The following is a 23887-nucleotide window of genomic DNA, read 5'->3' on the forward strand; positions in this document are numbered from 1 at the left end:
GTTCTGGAAAGTGATTTCCAGTTAGAGAATTATGTACAGGAGATAGAATTATCCTCTGAAATCAGCTTATTTGCAGAAAGATAATGAAAGACTGGAGGGTTGTTTTTATTTTGTCATAGCCCAAAATTTAAAACTAGCCTGGGTCCTCTGTGCCATGTGTGAAAACCTAAAAACATCTTCAGGGCTCGGTAATGCCAACCACACCTTAAAGCCAGTGGGGTCTGTAAATTGTCCAGAGTAAAGCAGTCATTAAAAGAAGTGAAAGAAATCTATCCCAGAGTTTAGAATGAGTTAAGGGATCTTTTTTTTGTGGTGTCTGCTCTGAAATCTCCCCTTACGTGCCAGGCAGTTGTGCCCCAAGTGACCACTCTGCTTTGCCATGCAGAAAAGAAGGAAAATGCCACAGCAAGAAGGAAATGTCACAGAGAAGCTGTGATTCAAGGTGCTGTACACCAGACTCCAGCAGGGTGACCCTGCCAGCCTCACTGGTCACTGTCAGTGCACAGCCCTGGGTTTTCTCCCCCTTTGATCTCCCAGAACACAACCCATGGACTGACACACAAACGGGAGAGCAGCGGAGGGCTCCCACAAATGGGGGATGTTGTGTGCCTCACACAAACCAAGAGCTGAAACCAAACACAAAGAGCAGCTCTGCGATGGGAACAAGCAGCTGTGACAGGAATTCCTCCCTGCTGCCACTTCCATCATCACATATCACGTCCCTGTCATCTCCAAACAACGAGCAGTCAGGATGAACCTGCACACGAGGGCTCCCGGGGCTTGCAGATGCCAAATGAAGCTACAAAACCTTTAATTATATCAGTAATTAGCTTTTTAGGGGATAAAAAACCCCAAAACTGCTTCCTCATTATAGGTTAAAATAAAAAATTCAAATAAAAAGTCCAGCACATGCCCCACAAGGAGCACAGATGATTTGTTTATGGCACAAAGGCTTTCCAGACCAGAGCTGGCAGCACCTTCCCTTTCTTCTGAGGAGGATGGAAGGCCAGCAAGGAATATTTCAGATTCCTGGGCAGAATATTGGGTATTCAAGTTAAAAGTCTACACCAAGTCCATAAGTTATTTTTAGATTTTTTTTTTAACTCTTGAACTCAGCAGCCATTAAGTGGCTGCTGTACATAAACACCTCTTCAGGTCATTTTTGAGTGCCTCATAAGGGTTATTTTCCTTTTTATTCTTTTCCTATTTTTTTCCCTTCCTATTTCACAAGCATAAACCAGATGCAGAAACATTTCATGTGCTGTGGAACTGGCCAGCTCACTTCATATGAGAGCTCCCTTTGTTCCCTGTTAAAAACCACTCCACAATGGACATAAAGGGAATGTTAAAAAAATTGGTCTGGTCATGTTTTTGTTCACACACAGCAATGTAAAAACCAGTTAACAATTCTAATTTTAAATAAATATCCCTCAACTGTCCCACCACTCCTCCAATATTCAAATGGACAGCAATTTTACTGCTCACAAACACAGGGATTTGGGAGTGTGAGGGTGGAAAAGTGGCTCTGTAGATGATACAGTGGCAAAAAAAGCTAAGGCAGCACAGAAAAATATGAATTAGCAAAGCACTGGCCTGCCCAGACATAAAGAAAAGTCCTAAAGGGGGGGAAAAAGAAAAAAAAAAACACAGTATTCCATCGTTTAATGATATAATTCTATCCAAAGATCCTCAGTCCTCTCAAACATGGATTTAGCAGATCAGCCTCTCTCATTTTTCTTGCAAATGCAGAAGAATTTCAAGAGCTACAGGCCCAGAAAACAGAATCAATGACATTCCACAACCCAGTTTTAGATCACACTCCCCTGCCATCCACCTGCACAATTCTTCTGCTTCTGTCAAAAAATGAGCACAGGCTGGGCAGGAGCAGCTAAATCCTCGTAAACAAAGACTGCTTGGAGCAATTAAAACATTGTTCACCTGAACAAATCACAAATCCCAGCACTAATTAAAGCTTGTGGGCTTAAATTCATGTTCTCCATTCCAGTATTGCACTTCATGTCTTCAGGAGGATGAGAACTTGGATGAAGACAGCTGATAAAGACCAAGATTTTCATTTTCTCTTTTTGGTTGGGTTGCCTTCCTTAATTATTCAAACAATGAACAGGAAAAAGTTACAAAATCCAAAATATTAAGGAGTAACAAAATGACTGAAATGGGAATTTTGTCATCACAGCTTCTGAATAACAGCAGGGAAATTCCTAAAGCCAAACCAGAAAACACACTGTGAAAATCAAATTGTGATCCATTCCTGCAAGGAGGGCTGGAGTTCCAACCAGAGTTCTGTAAATACATTTATGGGAAGTGGTAAAAAAACCTCCACTGAAAAGTCCAGTAAAACTGCAATTCTCATTGTAATCTGAAATTGTAAATAATTCTGAACATCTGAAATATCTGTAATTCTGAATATCTGTAATTCTGAACATCTGAAATATCTGTAATTCTGAATATCTGTAATTCTGAACATCTGAAATATCTGTAATTCTGAATATCTGTAATTCTGAACATCTGAAACATCTGTAATTCTGAATATCTCTAATTCTGAATATCTCTAATTCTGAATATCTCTAATTCTGAACATCTGAAAATCCTGAATTTAAATATCTGACGTGCACAAGCAGCCAAAACTTTGCAAGGCTCGGCTTTGAGATGTTCTTGAATTCTACAAGAAATTGTGGTTTGCAGTTTAGATTCCTTGGGAAGAAAGAAAAAAACGAAGCAGCAAAGCAGCAAAGAAACCAAGCAAAATTCCTCTCCTTGCAGGGAAACTTTAGTCTCAGCTGAACTTTTAATTTTGGGTTGCCAAACGTGACTCCAGGACCCTGGAACACCGAGGCCATTATTTCAGGAGACAGTTGAAACAAACTTAAATTTAGATCCAAACGAGCAGAACTCCCTCTATTCGAATTTATCTCTGCCCTTGAAACTCAGCACTGGCCCATGATGCTGTGTAAGGATTGCAGAGCTCAGCAGGGAGACACCCACCTCGGAGAGACCATCCATTGCTAAATTAAATACCTAAAAGCGGGACAAGGCAAAAAAATGGTCTCTTTTGTCATTTAATCCTTAAGTTCTTGGAGTTATTCTAAAAATTGTCTCAGAAGACTGAGCATTTTGATCACTGTCATTCATGTTTCTGAGGAATTTTGGGCAGGAGTTTAATGAAGCAATATTGGATGAATGAATCCAGTGAAACACAATATACAAAGATTTACTTTTTCTTTCTCTTTACGATTATTCTGAAGCCCCTTCAAGGGGGTTGGAGTTTCCTGTACCTCCTCAAACAATAAGATTTTCAGACTTTTCTCCCTCTCAGTTTTGGGCTGAATGCAGTAGTTGAAATTTGGGATGTGGTTGCTCATGTCAGAAGGACAAAAATGACCTGAAGAAAATAGGATTCTGCAGTGGCTGCCTCTTCCAGCATGGAAAGGAATTTCCTACTGCTTAAGAGTGGAAAAGTATCTGAAGTTGGAATTTTGTTTTTCCTTCTACGACACCAAGAAGGGTCAAGAAGAAGGATAAAATTAAGATCTAATTGTCTGAAAAAGGTGAGGTGAAGGAAGCACTTGTCTAATATCATCTGACTTTAAGTCTAAAATAAAGTTTAATATCACAGAATGTAAAAAGAGTCAGTAATAAAATAATATACATTAAATATTCCTCTTACTACTGCTAATAGGAACATACAGACAGGGTTTTCTCATTTACCAAAAGCCTTTGCAAATGACCTGATTCTAAGGAGCTTTTTTTTTTTTTGTAGATATTGTAAACATTTAAAATTTCTAAGGCTAAAAACAGGCACAAGTCTTCCATGAACAGTTATTATTCCTAAAAGCATTAAGGAATATATTCCAGATCTGTTATTCCTTTTGATAACAACAGAAATAATTGAAGTACAACATTATAATTCACAACGTAGATTCTTAATTAAAAAAGAAATACAGCTTAACCCTGACAACGATTAATAATATATAAGGAGTACTCTTTTTTTTTTAAATTATCTAGCACATCAAAATGACATTTCCAGATCTTTGTGCCGGCTGTGAGTCAAACTTTATAAAGCAGAAGGAGGAACTAAAACATTTCTAAGAGGGTAAAACTGAAACGTCAGCTTTAGTAGCACCCCAGATTCCCAAAAATGCAGGAAAAATCTGCAATTCCATCCTGAAGCCACGTGGTTGCTGGCACCTTCCAGCAGATGTTCAGCCATGCCCTCCATCCTTTGCATGAGGTGATTTTGTTTTGTGCCTCGTTAAGGTACCTGAGCCAACAGTCTGATTTCAGGCTGGTTCTTCAAGTTTCCAGAGGTTTTCCCAACCCCTGCCAGCAGGCTGATCCCAAGGAATGTCAGCAGCAAGGCAACTGCCAAGAACATTTGTCCTTTAAGTGCCACCACACTCACCACCGGTGATCTTGAAAGAACATTTGTCCTTTAGAAATCCTTTCACCCCTCAATGTGCCACCACACTCACCACAAGGCGACCTTGAAAGAACATTTGTCCTCTAGGAGTCCTCTCACCCCTCAGTGCCACCACAACACACAACCAGATGATCTTGAAAGAGCATTTGTCCTCTAGGAGTCCTTTCACCCCTCAGTGCCACCACAACACACAACCAGATGATCTTGAAAGAACATTTGTCCTTTAGGAGTTTGTTCACCCCTCAGTGCCACCACACTCACCACAAGGCAACCTTGAAAGAGCATTTGTCCTTTAGAAGTCCTCTCACCCCTCGATGTGCCACCACACTCACTGCCAGGTTATCTTGAAAGAGCATTTGTCCTCTAGGAGTCCTCTCACCCCTCAGTGCCACCACACTCACCGCCAGGCGACCTTGAAAGAGCAGCTGTCCCCTGCGCTCCTTGGCTGTGGCCAGGCTCACCACCAGGTGATCTTGAACTCGTAGATGGGGCGCTTGCAGTAGTAGTGGTTGATGAGGTGCTTGTCGCACACGCCGATGCACTGGTGGTCCACGGTGATGCCGCGGGCGGACAGGTCGCTGACGATGCAGTGCAGCAGGTCGTAGACGTCGGCCACGGCCTCCCAGGGCCCGAAGGACACGTCCACCTCGCAGTGGTGCTCGAAGAGCTTGGTCTCGCTCTCGCTGCGCTCGAAGCGCAGGGAGTTGAAGTGGGGGCACTCGTAGGGAGTGATGGGCATCTCCTCCTTGAACACGCACACCTTCAGCTTGGCAAACCTGGCCTTCCTCTGCATGGCCCGCAGCTTGGCGATCTCGATGATCCGCTCCAGGTGGTCTGGAAAAGACGCGCGCTTGAGGCTCCCAGGGAATGGCCGAGGGACAGAGATCAAGAGCAGCCATTTCATGGGAAACCTTTCCCTGCAGGTTTCTCGGCATGATGTTAGCAGCAGGCAGCAAAATACAGAATAACCAAATCAGTCTTGTTATCTGGTGAGCTTGGTGGCCTTATCATATAAAATATGTGTATGAATTAATATATTATATAATTACATTATTAATATATATTATGTTATACAAAGTACATAATTATATAAAATATATACTATATATTATATATTATATAATATGTATAAAATAAAATATAGAATAATCAAATAAATCTCTCTTATCTGGTGAGCTTGGTGGCCCTATTATATTAAAATATATAAAAATTAATTTATAATTATATCATTTATATAATATATATTATATTATATTAAACATATTACATAATTATATAAAATATAGAATAATCAAATAAATCTCTTTTATCTGGTGATCTTGGTGGCCTTATTATAGAAAACATGTATATAAATTAATATATAATTATATAATATTATATAAAATATATAATATATTAAATATATTTTTATAATATAGTTTATATTATATATTTATCATATTATATATAATATATTATTATGTTTAATGTAAAGTATATATTTATATATAATCATATGATTAATTTATATAATATATTATATGATTATATAATATGTAGAATAATCAAATCAATCTTGATTATCTGGTGAGCTTGGGAGCCTTATTACATGCCCAAGGTATCTGGCCTCACTACAAGGCCAAGTTTATTCACTGCAGGTCCTGGCAGAGCAAATGCAGACAAACCCTCTGTTTGATAACATTACAGCCTAACCTTGCTCCCTTGCAAGCATGGAAACCCACACCCTGGGATGCAGCAGGGTGCGGAGAGCTCAGAGCTCCAAACAGCATAAAAAATACAGAGTAAACTTCCCAGCTGCAAAGGGCTCAGTCTGGGAGCTGAGAGCAGACTGCAACACGAGGTTCAACACTGCAATCCCACTAGAAGAAACAGTCAGTGCTACTTTGTTTATTTACCTTTGTAATATGGCATTAGGCCCAGGAAAGCTTGTCTAACTTTCTCTCCTTTAAGAGGCTGGATATCCTCTAGATTGTCTAGCAAGGGTCCTATGGAATAATACTGAGCTTCCTTGTACACTGACCTCACTCGCTCTCGGGGGGGCAGGTCACCAGATCGGAGGAAGTTTAGTATGTCTCTAAAAAAAAAGGGCAAAAATATCATTAACAAACACATTTCTGCCAAAACTGCTGCAGGTGGGGAAGGACAGGAAATGCTGGATATTCACTGTTTGCTCTAGTGAGACAGTAACTGAAATAAATGAGCCATATTCCCAACATTTGTTTGTAAAAGAGCTTGCCACGTTCAGGTTTCCAAGCCATTATTTCACATTTTGCCTCAGTTGATGTTAAAACTCATTTGAAAAAAATATCAGTGGACTTTAAACCAAACATCCATTGTGGAGGAAACCATTTATAACACAGAAGAGGCCAGAGTGCTTCATGGGAAAGAAATTGTGGTCACCGCATTTCAAATTTAGATCTGGGACAAAATCAACTTCTGCGTTTTCCCAGAGAAAATTTTATTCCACACAGATCCAGCTGAGTGGATGGGACATCTGCAAAGGAGGTTTCTCTTCACAGATCACAGACATTTACAGAACAATAATCAGAATTTTTTCAAAAGAGACAAAACATTTCCTCGTAGTTCTGAAACACTGTTCAGCAACAGAGAAAGAAATCACTTTATAAATATTAACCAACAAAACCTTATTAAATAAACAAAAAAAAATCACTTTATAAGTGTTAACCAAGAAAACCTTATCAAATAAAAGCAGCATTACTGCAATCTTAGAATGACAACAAATACAGCTCGTGCTAACCTGGCTCTCTGTTCCAGCTGTATTTTCAGCTGGGGTTGATAACATCACAAATTAATTGGTTTTCCAACAATTGCCTCATGTAAACACACGATTATTTTAGAATAAACACAGTGGCTTAATCTATATCTGTCCTAGATTATGGTACAACCCAAAAGTGCTTTGAAAATAATTCAGTGCTCCTCTGTTGAAGGCAATAGGGAGCAACAAGAAATTTGGAATCAATTGCAAGGTGCTCTTTTTGGGCAAAAAGCTGAACCTATGAACACTGCTCACCTTTTTTAGCAATCTCATCCCAATTCAAACAGAGCATTAGTAATCATGGTTAGTTTAATTAAAAATAAAATAGAAGTTGAGCAGGAAGGAAGAAATCCTGGAGGTGAAGGAGTATGGCACTACCAACAAAAATAATTTAGAAAAAGAAAATCTTTAAAGGCCTTATTTTAGCAGTTATATCCTGTTTAAAGATTGAAAACATCATCTTTTCAACTGTGTATGAATCCTAGACTCATTCCTTCCATTCCCTCTTCCTCACAGATAATTGATTTTAATTGATATTTAATTTAATATCAATTAAAACCCAGTGCTGTGCAAAGGGGTTTCCTATTTCCACACACTTCTTTAAACCATCCAAACAACTTGATACCTTGAAAGGAGATACTCCAGGGGAGCCAATGCACAAACCCAAAACATTTCTTGTTTTTCCTTTCCCGTTGCACAACCAACAAAGAATTTTTGACTGCAGTCACTCCTGTGACGCTTTGAAGGCGTGCAACGTCAAATGCTGCACTTTCAGGAAAAGAACTGTTCAAAACAAGTTTAAAAAGAAGTTTTCAGTAGGAACTTGCCAAGCCTGCCCTGAGGGCGTGTACATACCCGAAGTAGGTGCCATCCCTGTCGATGAAGTACCTGCCCTCGTTGTCCGTGGGGATGTAGTGCCTGCCGCTGAACATGGCTGCCAGCATGGTGTCCTCGTACCTGCGCAGCGTGGACAGCCTGGTGGTGAAGAACATCCCCCCCACGTTCAGTGGGACAACTTCTGGGAACTGCAAAAGCAACCAGGGCATCAGCAAGGAGCTGCCACTCCTCTGCAGGTGACAGCACGGCTTCGTTTGCCACCAGGACAATGTGTGGCTCCTGCCCTGCTGCCACAGATCAGGGAGCTCTGAGGGGTGAAAATTTGGATGCTTTGGCTGCTGGGAGGAATCAGGGAGTGGTTTGATTGTAGCTGGGAATCTGAAACAGCAGAAATCTCTCAGCTGGAATAGCAGATATTTGAGATATTAATGCCTCCTCTTGGCTCTTTTGGGGAAAGGAAAGAACAAAACAAAACTCCTTCCCAAGCCTTACACAGAGGAAAAAAAAAGGGAAGAAATCTCAGGTCAACCTTGGGACTTGCACTCCGCTGCTTCCTTTACCCAACCAGCCTATACTACACACGAAAACAAATTGCATTTGTTTACACGAGGCCTGAAATCTTACTATCACACCCCAGGCTGCCTTAAGAACCAGAATAAACACATAATTGTACGTCTCAAGTCCAAACCTGGATGGAACTTGTAAGTAAAGCTGCCGAGCTACTCAAACACATTCAAGAGACGGAGTTTTATTCAAACGCGTTAAGCGAGCTGAGTATCCGCAATGAAATCTTGAATTCCTCAGCCCCTGAGCAGTCTGTGCTGCCGCGGTCATCCCCGCCTCAGGTGAGCTCTTACCTGCTGAGGCAGCAGAGGTAGCGCTTGTCCTGCCTGGGTGGCGGTGGGAGTGGCCGGCTCTTGGAAATCATCCTCCGCATCCGAGCTCGACATGGCATCATCCGGGGTGGCACTCACTTTGTTCTGCCCCGTGACTACCACCATCCCTCTGGCTCTGGGGAGCAGCTCTGCTGGGTAGGAGGCCGTGGCAGTGCTGAAGGTAGACCCAGATTAATCGCCCGAATTACCGCAATGGCCGGCGCGCTCCCCGCAGCGGCCGCGGCACCCCGAGCGCTGCCAGCGGCAGCGTTATTCCCGGCAGGAGGAGCAGCGGGGATGCCGGGCACCCCGGAGAGGGCTGCGGGCAGGAATGCCGCCGGCACAGCTGGTCCAAGGCCCTCCAGCCGCCGAGCCGCTGGCAGGGGCTGGAAGAGCCCGGCATCCATTGGCTGCACGGTGCGGGGAGCGATTGGCTCCGGCGCGGCTTTGCAGGAAAATGTCATTTGCTGGGAGAATTTGGGTGGCCGCTGTCCCAGCCTGTCCCTCGCCAGGGGCGGGATGCAGGAACACGGCCCTGCCAGGGGCGGGATGCAGGGACGCGTCCGTGCCACACTGGCGACGCCCGGCTCCGTCTGTCACCTTCAGGCGCTCGCCGGCGGCGGGGACGGGCACGGGAGGGCTCGGCCGGGCTCTGGAATTCCCTGGGAAATGGGAAAACCGGGATTTCTCAGCAGCCGGGGAAAGCAGGCGTTTCCCTGCCCTCTGCATCGCATCACAGCACACACGGATGTTTCACTCTCCTTAGCACGCTGCTAATTATCGACTGAATTTAACGCCTGCAAGGCTTCTCAGTCCATGCTCGGCGGGACAATGGCATGCGCTGACAAACTAAAATGATAACTGAGAGAAGCCCGCTGCTCTCCTTACACTGCATTATGTAAAATCCCCGTTCCCAGGGTGTCTCCAGCAGCATCGCTACTCCCTACCAAAGACATTCCACCACCAGAGGCTTTATCCACCTCCAAACCTTCTCTCAAATCACTATAAAATACAGAAAGAGCAGGATTGTTTGCACAAGCACACCTGGCACGTTTATTTATTCACTCAAGGGTGCTTCCCTCAAAATCAGCAGTAAAAAAATGACATGCAATTGAAAAAGAAATCTGCCATAATAATGCTGCTGAGAGCCATTGTGCACACTGTTAGATCTCAGCTCTTAAAGGAAATGTTGAGTTCAGAGTGAACCCAGACAGAGCTGGGATGCTCCCGAGCAAAACAGGAGACCTGATCAGAAAAATCTCCACATTCTGTGGGAATGTGCATAGCCTTCTTTCCCCAAAATTTGGAGATGAATTCTAGATCCTGTTTAGATCTAGATCCTGTTTAACACCCTAATAAACATAGATAAGTAGCTACTGTGAAGTTCCAAACATCATCAAGAGGGCTGGCTCAGCTCAGAGAGGGATTTAATTTCTCTTCTCTACAGTTCATAATTCTTTTTCTACCCCAGTCCAATGCACGGGCAGATAAATAAGGATGGAAGAGCTTCTGAAGGGCCACACCCTATTAACAATTTTAATATTTGTCCTAAAACAATGTTTATTCTGACATCTTCAGTTATCCAAACAACTCAACTATGCCTCACAGATAAAGAATAGACACAATATAAATAAAAGATTATTTTGCTAGGGATTCTTTTAAGGAGGTAAACAAATTACCAGCCAGAAAAAAAGCTTGCAGATCAGCATTTATAAGATGCACAGTTAAAAAGTGAGGATGAGCATGTATTTACTGTGAAAGTATTATTTATAAAACTGCCACGTGACACCAGTGCTTTGGCTGCTATTTCTACTTCTCTTTAAAGTACTCAAAAGAACACAAGATTGACAAAAATGTGATCTTAGTCTGCATTTTTCAAGGATGTCCCATAGATTTCACTAAATGCAGTTTATGGTGAATAAACAACATTCACTCCATTAACTGTATCAGCACTATTGACCACAGAATGGCTTTTTGGGGTAAGCTCATCCATTTGGCACTGCACCAAAAGGGTCTCTTTCCTACCAGAGCTAGAGCCTGAGAAAAAGGGATTGTTCTCCCTCTTTCATGATCTCCTTCAATATGACACCAGGGTTTAAGGAAAAAAGCCATGAGACAGCATTAATTGTCTTCTGCTCAGGATACCAACCTTCTCTGCCATTGGAACATCCACCCAGAACAAGCCCTCAATAATGAGGTTTAGGCCATCATGAGAGCAGGATTTTGAGAACAAGGAGTGGCAATAAAAAGATCAATGACTGACAAGCTGAACCTGTTTTTTGACGCTCATTAAAAGGTGAGTGCAGTCCCTCTCCTGTTCACCCAGGGAGCAGTGAAACAGAGCTGTGCTGACACGAGCAGAGTCCTCCTGGAAGAAAACCACAAGTTAATCTCTGCGTTTCACAAAGAAAACACATCAGTCTGAATCCCAGGGTAGTTTGGGTTGAACTGGACTTTAAGGATCATCCAGTTCCACCCCACTGCCATTTCCACAGACCAGGCTGCTCCAAGCCCCATCCAAACCTGGACTGATCCTTTTCGTTGCACTCAAAGCACCTGCAATAATTATTTTTAACTATGTGTCAAAATATTCCCTTGTTAAATCTCTCATTAAATTTACAGAATTTATTTATTTAAACTAAGCAATTGCCTCTATTTCACTTTCAAATATATCTAGGTCTAGATCAACAGAAAACACCACCAATAAATAAAATTATCATTAAATCTAATATCACATCAGCAGCATCCAACTCTACCAGAAATGCCTCCTTCTAGTCCTTCCACCTGTCATTTAAAAGCGGGGATTGCTTCCTGGAGCTTTGCTGGGGACAGCTCAGATATTGTCCCACACACAGCAAAGAAAGCTCAGTAAATGAGCTGGCCCTGCCAGTTTGGTTTCATTCCCCAGAGAATGACAGCAGTCCTTGAATTGGGCTTGATGCTAAGATTTAGAAAAGCTTTTCAAGGCTCTGCTGCTCTCTCAACTTCTCCATATTGGTTTAAACAACTTTTTCTTAAATACCTTCTGAGGTTGCGCCAGTGTTGGCAAAGTTACAACCCCAATAAAGTTACACACCAACATAATGGTTATAGAGTCAAAGGCTTTTCTATCAAGGTTCTGATTTGTGAACCCATCACAGGAGTCCCACACAAACTCCTGTTCAAAGGTAACTCTTTGGGATGTGCTTTTTTGGGGAGATACAACTGGATTGTTAGAAGGCTCGCCCTTTTTAAAGAGAAACTGGGGTAACTGAGACCTGATTTGCAGCGTCTGCATCACCATCTTCAAGAGACACAGATGATTGTAAGGCTTGTGTGAACACAGAGAGAAAAGACACAACATCCAGTAAATTCCAATTTTTCTGTGTCAGAACAGCAAAGAAACATCCTGGAAGAGGGGCAATAAACTGTGTTATACATTGGCCTGGAGAACCCGGGACTGTGTAACCCCAGCATCTCTAGCCACAAACACCACCACAGGAGTATGATGAAAGGGCTGTGCAACTCAGCTTTGCAGCTGAGAGCAAAGACAGCTGTATGGGTGGGCAGAATGGGACTCTACATCCCAGTGACCCTGCAGACAGCAGGGACACCAGGCTGGGGGCTGGAGTGACCAGGGCTGAAGGACACCGGGGCTGCACCCGCTGCTGCTGGCACTGCCCCTCACGGAATCCCTCAGCTCTCAGGACACCGGGGCTGCACCCACTGCTGCTGGCACTGCCCCTCACGGAATCCCTCAGCTCTCAGAACACCGGGGCTGCACTCACTGCTGCTGGCACTGCTCCTCACGGAATCCCTCAGCTCTCAGGACACCAGGGCCCCTCATGGAATCCCTCAGCTCTCAGGACACCGGGGCTCCTCACAGAATCCCTCAGCTCTCAGGACACCGGGGCCCCTCACGGAATCCCTCAGCTCTCAGGACACCGGGGCTGCTGGCACTGCCCCTCACGGAATCCCTCAGCTCTCAGGACACCGGGGCTGCACTCACTGCTGCTGGCACTGCCCCTCACGGAATCCCTCAGCTCTCAGGACACCAGGGCCCCTCACGGAATCCCTCAGCTCTCAGAGCTCGGAGCCGTCTGACAGCTCTGAGGAGCACCGGCATCACCACAGCGCCTGAATGGGGCAGCACAAACCCAGGCGGCGGGCACGCCAGCACTCAGGAAAATAACCAATAATTCATTAATAGCTAATTAAAAATTAACTCTCACATTGCCAGGGTGACAGCCTGACCGGCACCACCGCCGCGGTCCCTCCGCTCCCCTCGCCCCTCCAGCCCCGCGGCCTCCCCGCCGCTCCCTCACCTGCCGCGGGTCGGCACCGGAGCCCCGGCCGCGGGGGAAGCCCCGCCGGGGATGGAGGGCTGAGGGAGGGCTGAGGGAGGGCTGAGGGAGCGGGCCCGGCTGTCCCCGCCCGCGGCTGCGGCTGCGGCTCCGCTCCGGCCCGGGGGAGCGGCCGCGCCCCCGCGTCACGTACGGGCCCATCCGGGTCCCGGCGGGAGGAGCCGCCCCGGCGGCGGCACCGGGAGAGCCCTCAGCGCCGCGCGGCTCCGGGAGCGCCCGGCGGGGGCAGCGGGGCTCAACAGCGGGGCTCAACAGCGGGGTTAATGAGAGGGGTTCAGCAGCGGGGCTCATGAGAGGGGTTCATCAGCGGGGTTCATGAGAGGGGTTCATCAGCGGGGCTCAACAGCGGGGCTCATGAGAGGGGTTCATCAGCGGGGTTCATCAGCGGGGCTCATGAGAGGGGTTCATCAGCGGGGCTCATGAGAGGGGTTCATCAGCGGGGTTCATCAGCGGGGTTCATGAGAGGGGTTCACCAGCGGGGCTCATCAGCGGGGTTCATCAGCGGGGTTCATGAGAGGGGTTCATCAGCGGGGTTCATCAGCGGGGCTCATGAGAGGGGTTCATCAGCGGGGCTCATGAGAGGGGTTCATCAGCGGGGTTCATCAGCGGGGCTCATGAGAGGGGTTCATCAGCGGGGCTCAACAGCGGGGCTCAACAGCGGGGTTAATGAGAGGGGTTCATCAGCGGGGTTCATCAGCGGGGCTCATGAGAGGGGTTCACGAGCGGGGTTCACGAGCGGGGTTCATCAGCGGGGTTAATGAGAGGGGCTCATCAGCGGAGCTCACGAGCGGGGTTCATCAGCGGGGCTCATGAGAGGGGTTCACGAGCGGGGCTCACGAGCGGGGTTCATCAGCGGGGTTAATGAGAGGGGCTCATCAGCGGAGCTCACGAGCGGGGTTCATCAGCGGGGCTCATGAGAGGGGTTCACGAGCGGGGCTCACGAGCGGGGTTCATCAGCGGGGCTCACGAGCGGGGTTAATGAGAGGGGCTCATCAGTGGGGCTCATCAGCGGCCTCGGGAGCAGCGGGGCCGCGCTGCCCTCAGCCGGCACCAGGACAGATCTCCCTTCCTCACGGCACTGCGGGTCTATCATCACCCCACACGGAGAAACAGAAGAAAACCAAAACTCCGTCAGATGCAGAAGGCGAGGAAATACAAATGTTCCGGCGCGAACTCCTCTCAAAACCAGTGGGGAAGGTTGAAACCGCCTTCACCGCCTTGAACCAGCGAGGGGAGCAGAAATGGAGCCACAACAACCATCCCAAAAATAACTCATGGAATAGTCATGTTCCACATTGTATCCTAAAGATGGAAACTTTAGGGTACAACTCACAGCAGCACTTTCCCCCAGCAGAGCAGCTCTGAACAAAATTGCTTTTAAGGAACAAATTCAAGAGTCTAAAATTACCTACTTCTACCTGCAGTAAACAAATCTCACGTTACACCTCTCAGTGGGACACTCCATTTTACTATTTCTTCATCACCCAGCTATTAAAAGCAAACACAATGCATTTAACTGCAAACCTTAAAATAAGATCCAAAGCCAGGACATGAGATCATATCTTCCCTCACATCAATATCTTGAATTATTATTAACATGTCAATATCTTGAATTATTTAAATCTTAAGTTGGAAGCAAGACCATTAAATAAGAAATAAACAAACAAAAATCACATTTAAAGCATTTATTTTGAAAAATAAAATACAAAAGATCATTGAATTGTAATTGTACATGTAATTTATCAACTTTTTTTTTCTTTTTAAATAAAAGATATTTAACATTTTTCACATGTGAATAAAACAAACAACTTTTCCACCAAGAATCTTTCAGGACAAGCACAGACCACTCTTGAAAGCTTTGTACATTTAAAACCAAACTGCTACAAGAAACAAAAATCTGAAGATGGAGCCCTGTAATTAAAACAGAGGAGCAATTTCAGAGACAGGCATTGCTTTTGCATTTTTTAAAACCTTAAGAAAAATAGTTGTGCGAATGTAATGCAGTTCTACATTAACATTAGTGATTTTTTTTTGTTTTTTAACAGGTTTACATGCGCTCACAACAGCAACATTTGGAACAAAAACAGATGAAAGAAAGAGGAGAGAACATTCTGAAGAGGGCAGGCCATGAGCAGCACTCCTCTGATGCCAGGGGGACAGGCCTGAGAGATCATTCCCATGGAAAAGGCAGCAGCTGATCTTCTAGGGAAAAAGAAATAAAGTTATGTGGGAGTTTTCCTGGCAATATTCAGCTTTTCATCCTGGAACGACAAATAATGCAGAATTAAGGGTAGCCACTGTTGCCTCAGCAGGTGGAAAGTCACTGCCAAGACAAAGCCCATTCCTGAAGGAATGGGGCTGCTCTGTCCCTCCTTTATCAGTGACTGCTTGCTGCATGGTGCAAAAAATACATATATATATTGATTTTCCACTTACATCCCAAACCCTTGTGACCCAGTGAAAAGTCACTGCCAAGACAAAGCCCATTCCTGAAGGAATGGGGCTGCTCTGTCCCTCCTTTATCAGTGACTGCTTGCTGCATGGTGCAAAAAATACATATATATATTGATTTTCCACTTACATCCCAAACCCTTGTGACCCAGTGAAAAGTCACTGCCAAGACAAAGCCCATTCCTGAAGGAATGGGGCTGCTCTGTCCCTCCTTTATCAGTGACTGCTTGCTGCATGGTGCAAAAAATACATATATATATTGATTTTCCACTTACATCCCAAACCCTTGTGATCCAGTGGGAAGTTATGCTGGGAAGTTCCCAGTTTGGTTTCTCAGAAACTGGGCAGCAGCTTCAGACAGAAATATGGCAGGGTGAAACCCATTTCTCAGAGCCAAGTGGCAGGACGAGGGCGATGCTTTAGTTATTTCAAATTGACTGTGTGAACAGATGATGGCTTCTCTATTGATTTCCCAGAGAAGGTCTGTAATTCATCTCAGGGAAGATTTTAGAGCCATTTTTTCTACACAGAGCAGTGCTGTTGGCTATATTTAGGGTGTTTATATTTATGGCCACATAAGGATCTATTTTGGTGATATTTGTAGGGCACATCGCTTTGGGCTATTTTTAAACTGGATTTAAATTCTGCCATCTTTTGTTGTCACGCCAGAACATCTGATAGCAGAAAAATCCTGGATTAACACAGGAAATCTTGCATCACTCATTCCTTAACTGGTCTGGAATTGACTCAGCTCCCTGCAATTTTGTCACTGTTTATTCAGTGACTAAAATGCAGATTTTTGGAAATACTGGCTAGGAGATGTTAAATCAAATGTCACAAACCAGCTCATCTTCAGCAGCTTCCTTTAAAAACATATCTCCATATTTATCTTACCCATAGAGTTACAGAAGTTAAACAAAAATTATCTTGAATTAAGAACAATAAATTGTTGAGCAGAACTGCACTGCTCTTTTATTACCTTCTGTGCAAGAAATGTCCATTTTATCTTCTATTCCATAGGTTCAGTCTGTCAAAAAAATAATTACAATTAAATTAGTTGTTTTACATCAGAGGACAAAAATATCAGTACCAATGTCTGCTCTCCAAACCTTTGAGCTGTTTGGTTATGTTATGTTAATACTAAAGGAGAACACTATCAGCAATAATTTGAGCAGGTTTTTATGGTTTAAGGAATATTCTTTTACTCTTCCACAGTGCTTATTTTTGTCTTTTGGATGGTCTGTCTTTGCTATGGATAAATCTGCTCAGATTTTGGTAAATCCTGTATTTAAACCAAGCTAATTGTATAAATTCACCTCCTGGAATTTAGCAGGAACCTCCCTATCCTATGAAGAAGGAATTTATCAGTCAGAGTGGCCCAGGTTCTTTGGGGTGCCCCAGGAGAACTGAAACAGGATAATTTAACTGACACTGGATGCAAACAAGGATTTAAAGGATTTAACCCAGGATTTATTCAAAATAAAGGATTTTTTTTTGCTAGCACACCGTCTATACACGGTGTGCTCAATTCTGAAGGATCTCCCTGCATTTTCCATTAATCCCTCTCCACAGTATTTCCCCTCCTGTTAAGGCACACCCCGTCCTGCAGCTTTCTGGTGGCTAATCCTGCAACCCCACCAGCAATCCCACGTGGAAGTGACCCCAGCAGGCTCCTGAGAATTCAGCAGCACACATGGAGCAGACACTCAGTGACAGGGACAATGCTGGCAGCAACAGGGCTGGGATGGTTCTCCAGAGCTGAGCAAAGCAGGAGCACTGAGTGATCCAAGCAGGCAAACAGCCAGGGAAAAGCCAAGCCCACGTTAGAGATCACACAAAGGCTGCTCAGAAAGATTTGGTGGCCGCAGCAGGGTTATTTTCTGAAAACATGAAACACACACTACAGCTATGCCACTTCACTGCTCCACGTTCATTTTATCTTGCCACGAGACTTCCTTTCTACTGTCTTCTTTGGCTGGAACAAAAGAAATCAGTTTTCCTTTTTAATCAAATCATTTTTATTTGAACAAATGGAGAAGTCAAAATGCTTTGTCTGGGGTAGATTCCTGAGCATTTTTAACCTGTCCCATCCCTGGCAGTGTCCAAGGCCAGGCTGGACAGGGCTTGGAGCAACCTGGGACAGTGGAAGGTGTCCTTGCCCATGGCAAGGGGTGGAAAAAAAATTATTTTGAAGGTCCCTTCAAGCCAAACCATTCTGTGATTTTACAATTCTGTGATACTCACAAGATCCTACAGTTTGAGAGCTTCACAATAAGGACTTTTCTTTTTTTCTGCAGGTCCCTTAGGGAGCTGATGCCAAAGAACAGCATTTGGAGGGTACCAAATTGTGAATTTTCAGTAAAACCTGAAGTTCCATAGCACACTTGAGTATTAAATCAACACCACCCCTATCCATGGCTGGGTTTGTTCACTTTGGCAGCATCTCTATTTATTTCTAAAATCTCTCAGTATTTATAACTCTGCCCTCTGGACTAGACTTGCTTTAAACCAAGATAAGAAAAGGTAAAGCTCCTCTACAAGTAACAAACTTTGCAGTTTGGTCCACAAAAAGAGGCTCAATTTTTCTTTCAATTTCCCAGCAATATTCAGGCAATTTCATAGCAGTATCACAGGCAATATTCAGGGTGACAAACACCACTCTTCACTCTGGAGTTACACGTGGATTCTGGAGAGGCTTGGGATGCTGAGTTCAAGATTCCACGTCATGGATAATCAGCAAATCTCACCATCAATCAGAAAATCAAGCTCATGAAGAAGCTGTTTATAAAGGCTGTTTGAGGTTTATAAAGTGGTTTATAAAGGCAGTTGTCATTTGCTGCTACACCCACAGAAGGAAATTAATTCAATACTCTACCTGTGGCACTTCTTTGAGGAAGTCAGGAAGCTGAAATTCACCTTTATAGACCTGGAAAAACAAACAAAAATTTATGCTCCTCAAAGCCCTCATTCACTATTGTTTGAAATGCTGAAGAGCTTGTTAAGGGAAGGAGGAAAAAAAGAAAACAAGTTTTGTGTTGTTAGCATCCACTAATGCTAGAACATTAAATATTCTGGCAACATATTGTCTTCCCTCTAGAGGATAATTTTTAAGAGCTCTTTGCTTCTGAGAATAAACATTCCAAAGGGCAAAAAAATATATTCTGTTTTTTTTTTTTTTCCAAAACAGAAGTATACTTGAAGAGTTTTATACTTGAAACATAAAGACTGATCATCCCAATGTCATGACTGTGCTCTTGTGTAATAATTTCAAAATAAAAATTATAAAAGGGCACAAACTTATTTGGAAAAATTCCCTAAAGGCAGGAAATAGGAATGGGGCTGCTCCAAACCCACTCAGGAAAATTCCCTAAAGGCAGGAAATGGGAATGGGGCTGCTCCAAACTGACTCAGGAAAATTCCTAAAGGCAGGAAATGGGAATGGGGCTGCTCCAAACCCACTCAGGAAAATTCCTAAAGGCAGGAAATGGGAATGGGGCTGCTCCAAACCCACTCAGAGAAATTCCCTAAAGCCAGGAAATGGGAATGGGGCTGCTCCAAACTGACTCAGGAAAATTCCTAAAGGCAGGAAATGGGAATGGGGCTGCTCCAAACCTGCTCAGAGAAATTCCCAAAGGCAGGAAATGGGAATGGGGCTGCTCCAAACCCACTCAGGAAAATTCCCTAAAGGCAGGAAATGGGAATGGGGCTGCTCCAAACCCACTCAGGAAAATTCCCTAAAGGCAGGAAATGGGAATGGGGCTGCTCCAAACCTACTTAGAGAAATTCCCTAAAGCCAGGAAATGGGAATGGGGCTGCTCCAAACCTACTCAGGAAAATTCCTAAAGCCAGGAAATGGGAATGGGGCTGCTCCAAACCTACTCAGAGAAATTCCCAAAGGCAGGAAATGGGAATGGGGCTCCTGCAAAGCCTCGCTGGGAGCTGCCCTCCCTGGTTTGTGTCACAGGAAGGAGCTCCAGGAAGTCAGGGGATGTTTACCACAGTTTTCTCTGCTCTCTATGTGCACACGACCAGAACACAAAGCCATGCCCAGCTTGTCAGTATTCTGCAGTGGCCTGGGACTGCAGCTGAGCCAGCTCTGAATTTCCTGCCCTGTTTCAGGATTGGATTCCCATCCCAATCCATCCCTGGGATCCAAACCATCAGGCTTGACTGGGAGCAGGAATTACTCCACACCCACTCTGTGGCACTCTGATAGTGCATGGCTCAGATAAAACAGGACCAGCTCTCATCTGTTCAGCCAGGGGCCACTGGCATTCCCATGGGAGCATTAAGGAAAGTCACCCTGGGCAGAAATTCAGTGTCTGGCTATTGGAGCCTTGCTCCACTATAAATATTTATAAACCAAGGAGAGGATTTTTCATTTTCTGCCTTTATCCAACTATTCAAATGCAGGTTGTGTCCCCGAGAACAGGAATGGAAGTTACAAAACAACATTGTCACAGCAAAAATGTTGCAGAATAACCTCAGCAAGGGTCACAGGAAAAACCAGGATTTTATGTTAGGTGGTGCTGATGTTGGGAGGAACAGACAGGAACCTTCACCTTTTCTGGGAGTTCTTAAAACCAATTAATCCTGATGGTGACAGCACTTTGTGACTGATTCAGAACCAGAAGGACCAAACCAGAGTCCTCCTCCTTTCCTTCTCCTGCAATTCTGACTCAGTCTAATTTTTATATTACACATCTCAATTTGTGCCTGCTCTACAAACTTCACCTCTGCAGGAACAGCACTTACCCAATAAACACCTAACAGCAGACAGCCAAGATCAGCAACATTAAGAAGAATAATGTCACTGGAAAGCAAATGCTTTGAGGGTATTTTATATTATATTCCCATGAAAATATCAGCATTTACACAGCACAATTTCCCAAGGCAAATCCAAGCAGCGGCAGGCCCAAGGTTAGGTTGAACACAAATTTTGGTTCAGAGCTGACATCACCTAAGGGCTGGTTTTGTCAGGAGGAGACTGCATAAAAACTGGTTTAAAGGAGTTCCAAAAACATAAACGGTCCCTTTTGAATCAAAACCCAGGGACCAACAACAATCCAGAAATCCTAAAAACAATGACTCCATCTGCAGCCAAAGAAATTAAAGAGGTTTCAGACTCCAAATCCTTTTCTGACCAATTTGTAAGTGTAGAACACATCACTCACTGTGGCATTAGAGAGACAGCAGCAGGATATTGGAATTATTTCCAGTCCAAGCAAGAATTCAGCAAAATTGAGGAGAAATGGGGTTTACCATTTCTAAGGGAATTATTTTGCAAGCCCAAATGGAATTCCAGAAGAGGGGGATCTGAAGCCTGTGTCAGTTTGCTGTTCAGTGTTGGCAGTATTCAAGCTGTTCTATTAAAAAACCAACATTCTTATAGCCAAACTGAATGGATATTATCCTCAAAAAGAGATCAGAAAACAAGTTTCACATCCAGTTGCCTGAGAAAACCCCTTTAAACACACAAGGAGAACTTCAGAACAGAAGAGCAACCAATAATTCTTTTTTCTAGAAGATTAAAGCATTTTTTTAACTCATTTTCCTGTGTGCTTTGGAAAGAGTCCCACTGTATTTGGTCAGTTCCAGTACACAAAAATAATGTTTTTTTTTTTTTTGTGTAAAAGTCACCCTGCAACCACGTGTGCTTGGGCTTGGTAAACTTTGAAACATCCAAGCTGCAGGGTTTAAGGCTGTGGATGTTTAATTGTAAAGCAAAAAACAAAATTAAATAAAGAACACTGGCAAAACCAGAGCTGAGCCCCTTTGTGGAACCACTCCACAGCACATGCAGTGCTCATCTTTCAGATCTTCCTGAACTTTTCAGGCAGCTTTAAAGGTTTACACAATTCTTCACCTCTGCTGGGCCTGCCAAGAAGGGCCATGGGAGATGTAAATGTTTACCCAGGAGGGACAACACAGAGAGCAGGATCTTGCACAGGCCCAGCAATGGCTGCCAACGGCAGCTTCCAACCACACCTCAGTTTGCATTTTGGCTGGTAATAATTCTCTTTATGCATAATTAATCATATTTGTGTGGGGTTAAGGGGTCTGAGGTTTTGTTTTTGTTGTAAAAATAAGATAGCACCTCTGGAGATGATGCAGTTGGGAATCCACATGTTGGAAGAAACAGCCACTAAAGGGAATATTAAACAAATTTAGAGGACACTGAAAAAGTCTGTGCTGTTGTGGTCACTTGTAAGATGGAATAACCCCCAGATTTTTGTTTGAAATATCAGAGAAAATGCCCACAAAGCCAAATGCCTTCATGATCAAGTCAATCAGTGAAAATGGAGCTGCAGGGCCCTGAGCAGCTGGGCACCCAAACACCTCTGACAGCACAACTACCTTCATCCCTTAGGATAAACACACTTTTTACTTGTATCAGAAATTGCTCCTGCCCTTAAAACCTCAAAGACAAACTCTTGAAATCCTGATGTCATGGATGTTTTGACTCTGAACAGGAGATGGTTCCTCACAATGTAAACCAGGCATGAGACTGGAGATTCAACTCTGTTTTTATCTCCAGGTGTTGCCTTCAGCTGAACATGAAACACCTTGAGCTGAACACAAACCAGAGCTGGAGAACAGCTTTGGGCTGGCAGCAGAAGAACCACTGTACTTCACAGAATTCACAGAATCACTGGGGTGGAAGAGACCTTAAAGATCATGGAGTACAACCCAACCCAACACCCCAACTAAACCCTGGCACCCAGTGCCACATCCAGGCTTTGTCAAACACACCCAGCATGGGGACTCCACCACCTCCCTGGACAGCCATTCCAGAACTTTATCACCCTTTCTGTAAATAACTTTTTCCTAATATCCAACCTATTTGAACAGTGCTGGTGAAAACCAGAGCTCCTTCTCTGGAGTTCTGTAACTTCCTCCTCTGCATCTCTCCAGGACAGGGAGCACAACTCCATGAAGAAGTTAAAAGAACTTACTGGAGTGTGTATTCCAAGCATACAAATTTATTTAGTGGGAAGGATGTGCCAAAGAAAATCTGGTGTAATTCATGACAGATGGGAGAGGAAACCACTGTGCCAACCATAACACAACAAAGCAGCTTCTCCTGGGGGGGAGGCAGAGCTCTGCAGCTGGGAGCTGCTCTCTCCTCTTCTGCTGGGTTCCAGCAAACTGAAATTCACTTTTACACCATCTCACAGTAGTGGTAAGGACATATCACACACTGCTCTGATGAGGAGTGAAGCACTTTTGTGTTTCACCCCACCAGCTCACACACAGCTTAATTATTTGCATTCCCTGCATAATTTGCAGATGAAAACTTCATTTACTTCAGGATGTTGATTTCCTCTCTGTTCGGGATGTAGAACTGGTTAAAACTCCAGGGGGGAACACTAAGTAATTATGTATCTATAAGGAAGGAACTCTTGCAGCGATAAATGAACAGATCAGCAACAGAATTACCAGAAAAGCACAAGACATTCAGTGAAGGCAAAATCCCCTCCTTGGAGAGGTCACAGGCAGAGAACAGCACAACCCCGGCCAGAGCTTGCTCTCCCTGCTCTGCATTCCTTAACTGGGACAAGAGAAACTGTCAGAAAAGATAATATTGCCAGGCTTAACAGAGAACAGATCAACAAAAAGTTAATGGCTTTGTTAGTGAAAACATCAGAAAAATCTGTTGAACTCGTGGCTGGCCCAGTGCAGGTCCTGTCAGAGATGTTTTATTTCCTAGCACAGCACTGGGAGAGCAGCACAAGAAGAGATGAAGCTCCCTGCATGCTCTGTGGGCTGCTCAAACAAAAGCAGAGATGGTAAATTACCATCCCAGGTTGTTTCTTTTTATTTTTGTGCTGTGCTGCAGGAGCACAGAAACCAAACCTCAGCATTTTGGTGTCCTCCACAGGTAAGAGGCAGGTGAAAAATCCAAATTTAGCAGAGCACTGCTTCCCTTGCATTACCTACGAGGAGATAGCATTTCTAATTTAAGCACTGTCCTTTAGCTAGAGAAAATCATCATTTTGTCTCCAGACTGAATAATAAAATTATATTTAAGCTGTACATATGGAAGCCACCAGCAGGGGACAGAAAAGGAGAAAAGAGGAATAAAGAACAGCACTGGAGTGCTCAGAAAGCTTAGGAAAATGAATATTTTGCAGCACACCAGCCATCTCTTTCCATTTTTCTCCAG

At 44.1% G+C, this 23887-nt stretch overlaps 2 protein-coding genes across 19 annotated transcripts in view; both read right to left on the reverse strand.

The window, feature by feature from the left end:
- Positions 1-3599: 3599 nt before the first annotated feature.
- Positions 3600-13399, reverse strand: KCTD7 (potassium channel tetramerization domain containing 7). 8 transcript variants are annotated; one of them, XM_038157966.1, is made up of 6 exons: positions 13231-13399; positions 11199-11294; positions 8909-9101; positions 8070-8239; positions 6459-6512; positions 3600-5272 (listed from the first exon to the last, which is right to left on the reverse strand). In XM_038157966.1, the coding sequence occupies exons 3-6, from the start codon at positions 9050-9052 to the stop codon at positions 4696-4698; spliced, it is 945 nt and encodes a 314-aa protein (XP_038013894.1). In that variant the 5' UTR covers positions 9053-9101; positions 11199-11294; positions 13231-13399; the 3' UTR covers positions 3600-4695. The 8 variants fall into 8 exon arrangements, with proteins under 8 accessions (XP_038013894.1, XP_038013893.1, XP_038013889.1 ...); XM_038157965.1 differs by having other exon boundaries at positions 8909-9588; XM_038157961.1 differs by having other exon boundaries at positions 11076-11294.
- A 1540-nt stretch (positions 13400-14939) lies between these two features.
- TPST1 (tyrosylprotein sulfotransferase 1) overlaps positions 14940-23887 on the reverse strand; it is a 30930-nt gene continuing 21982 nt past the window's right edge. For 3 of the 11 annotated variants that reach the window (XM_038157981.1, XM_038157980.1, XM_038157982.1), the window contains exons 4-7: positions 18596-18646; positions 17620-17695; positions 16700-16747; positions 14940-15471 (exon numbers count right to left, since the gene is read on the reverse strand). In XM_038157981.1, the coding sequence (XP_038013909.1) occupies positions 17651-17695; positions 18596-18646 (96 nt within the window). In that variant the 3' untranslated portion in view covers positions 14940-15471; positions 16700-16747; positions 17620-17650. Of the gene's footprint in view, positions 15531-16699; positions 16748-17619; positions 17696-18595; positions 18647-23887 lie in introns of all 11 variants that reach the window. The other 8 variants (XM_038157988.1, XM_038157987.1, XM_038157985.1 and 5 more) reach the window with 8 other exon arrangements.

Source organism: Motacilla alba, chromosome 19 (genome assembly GCF_015832195.1).
Source record: "Motacilla alba alba isolate MOTALB_02 chromosome 19, Motacilla_alba_V1.0_pri, whole genome shotgun sequence".
NCBI classification, from domain to species: Eukaryota; Metazoa; Chordata; class Aves; order Passeriformes; family Motacillidae; genus Motacilla; species Motacilla alba.

Bases quoted from the DNA above. Each gene is read 5' to 3' on its own strand.
- KCTD7 (XM_038157961.1), bottom strand. From the start codon at position 11,095: ATGTTCCAATGGCAGAGAAG. The intron at 8,240-8,908 runs GTAAGAGCTCAC...TTGCTTTTGCAG, and splicing joins TACCTCTGCTGCCTCAGCAG to TTCCCAGAAGTTGTCCCACT. The intron at 6,513-8,069 runs GTATGTACACGC...CTTTTTTTTTAG, and splicing joins AGGGATGGCACCTACTTCGG to AGACATACTAAACTTCCTCC.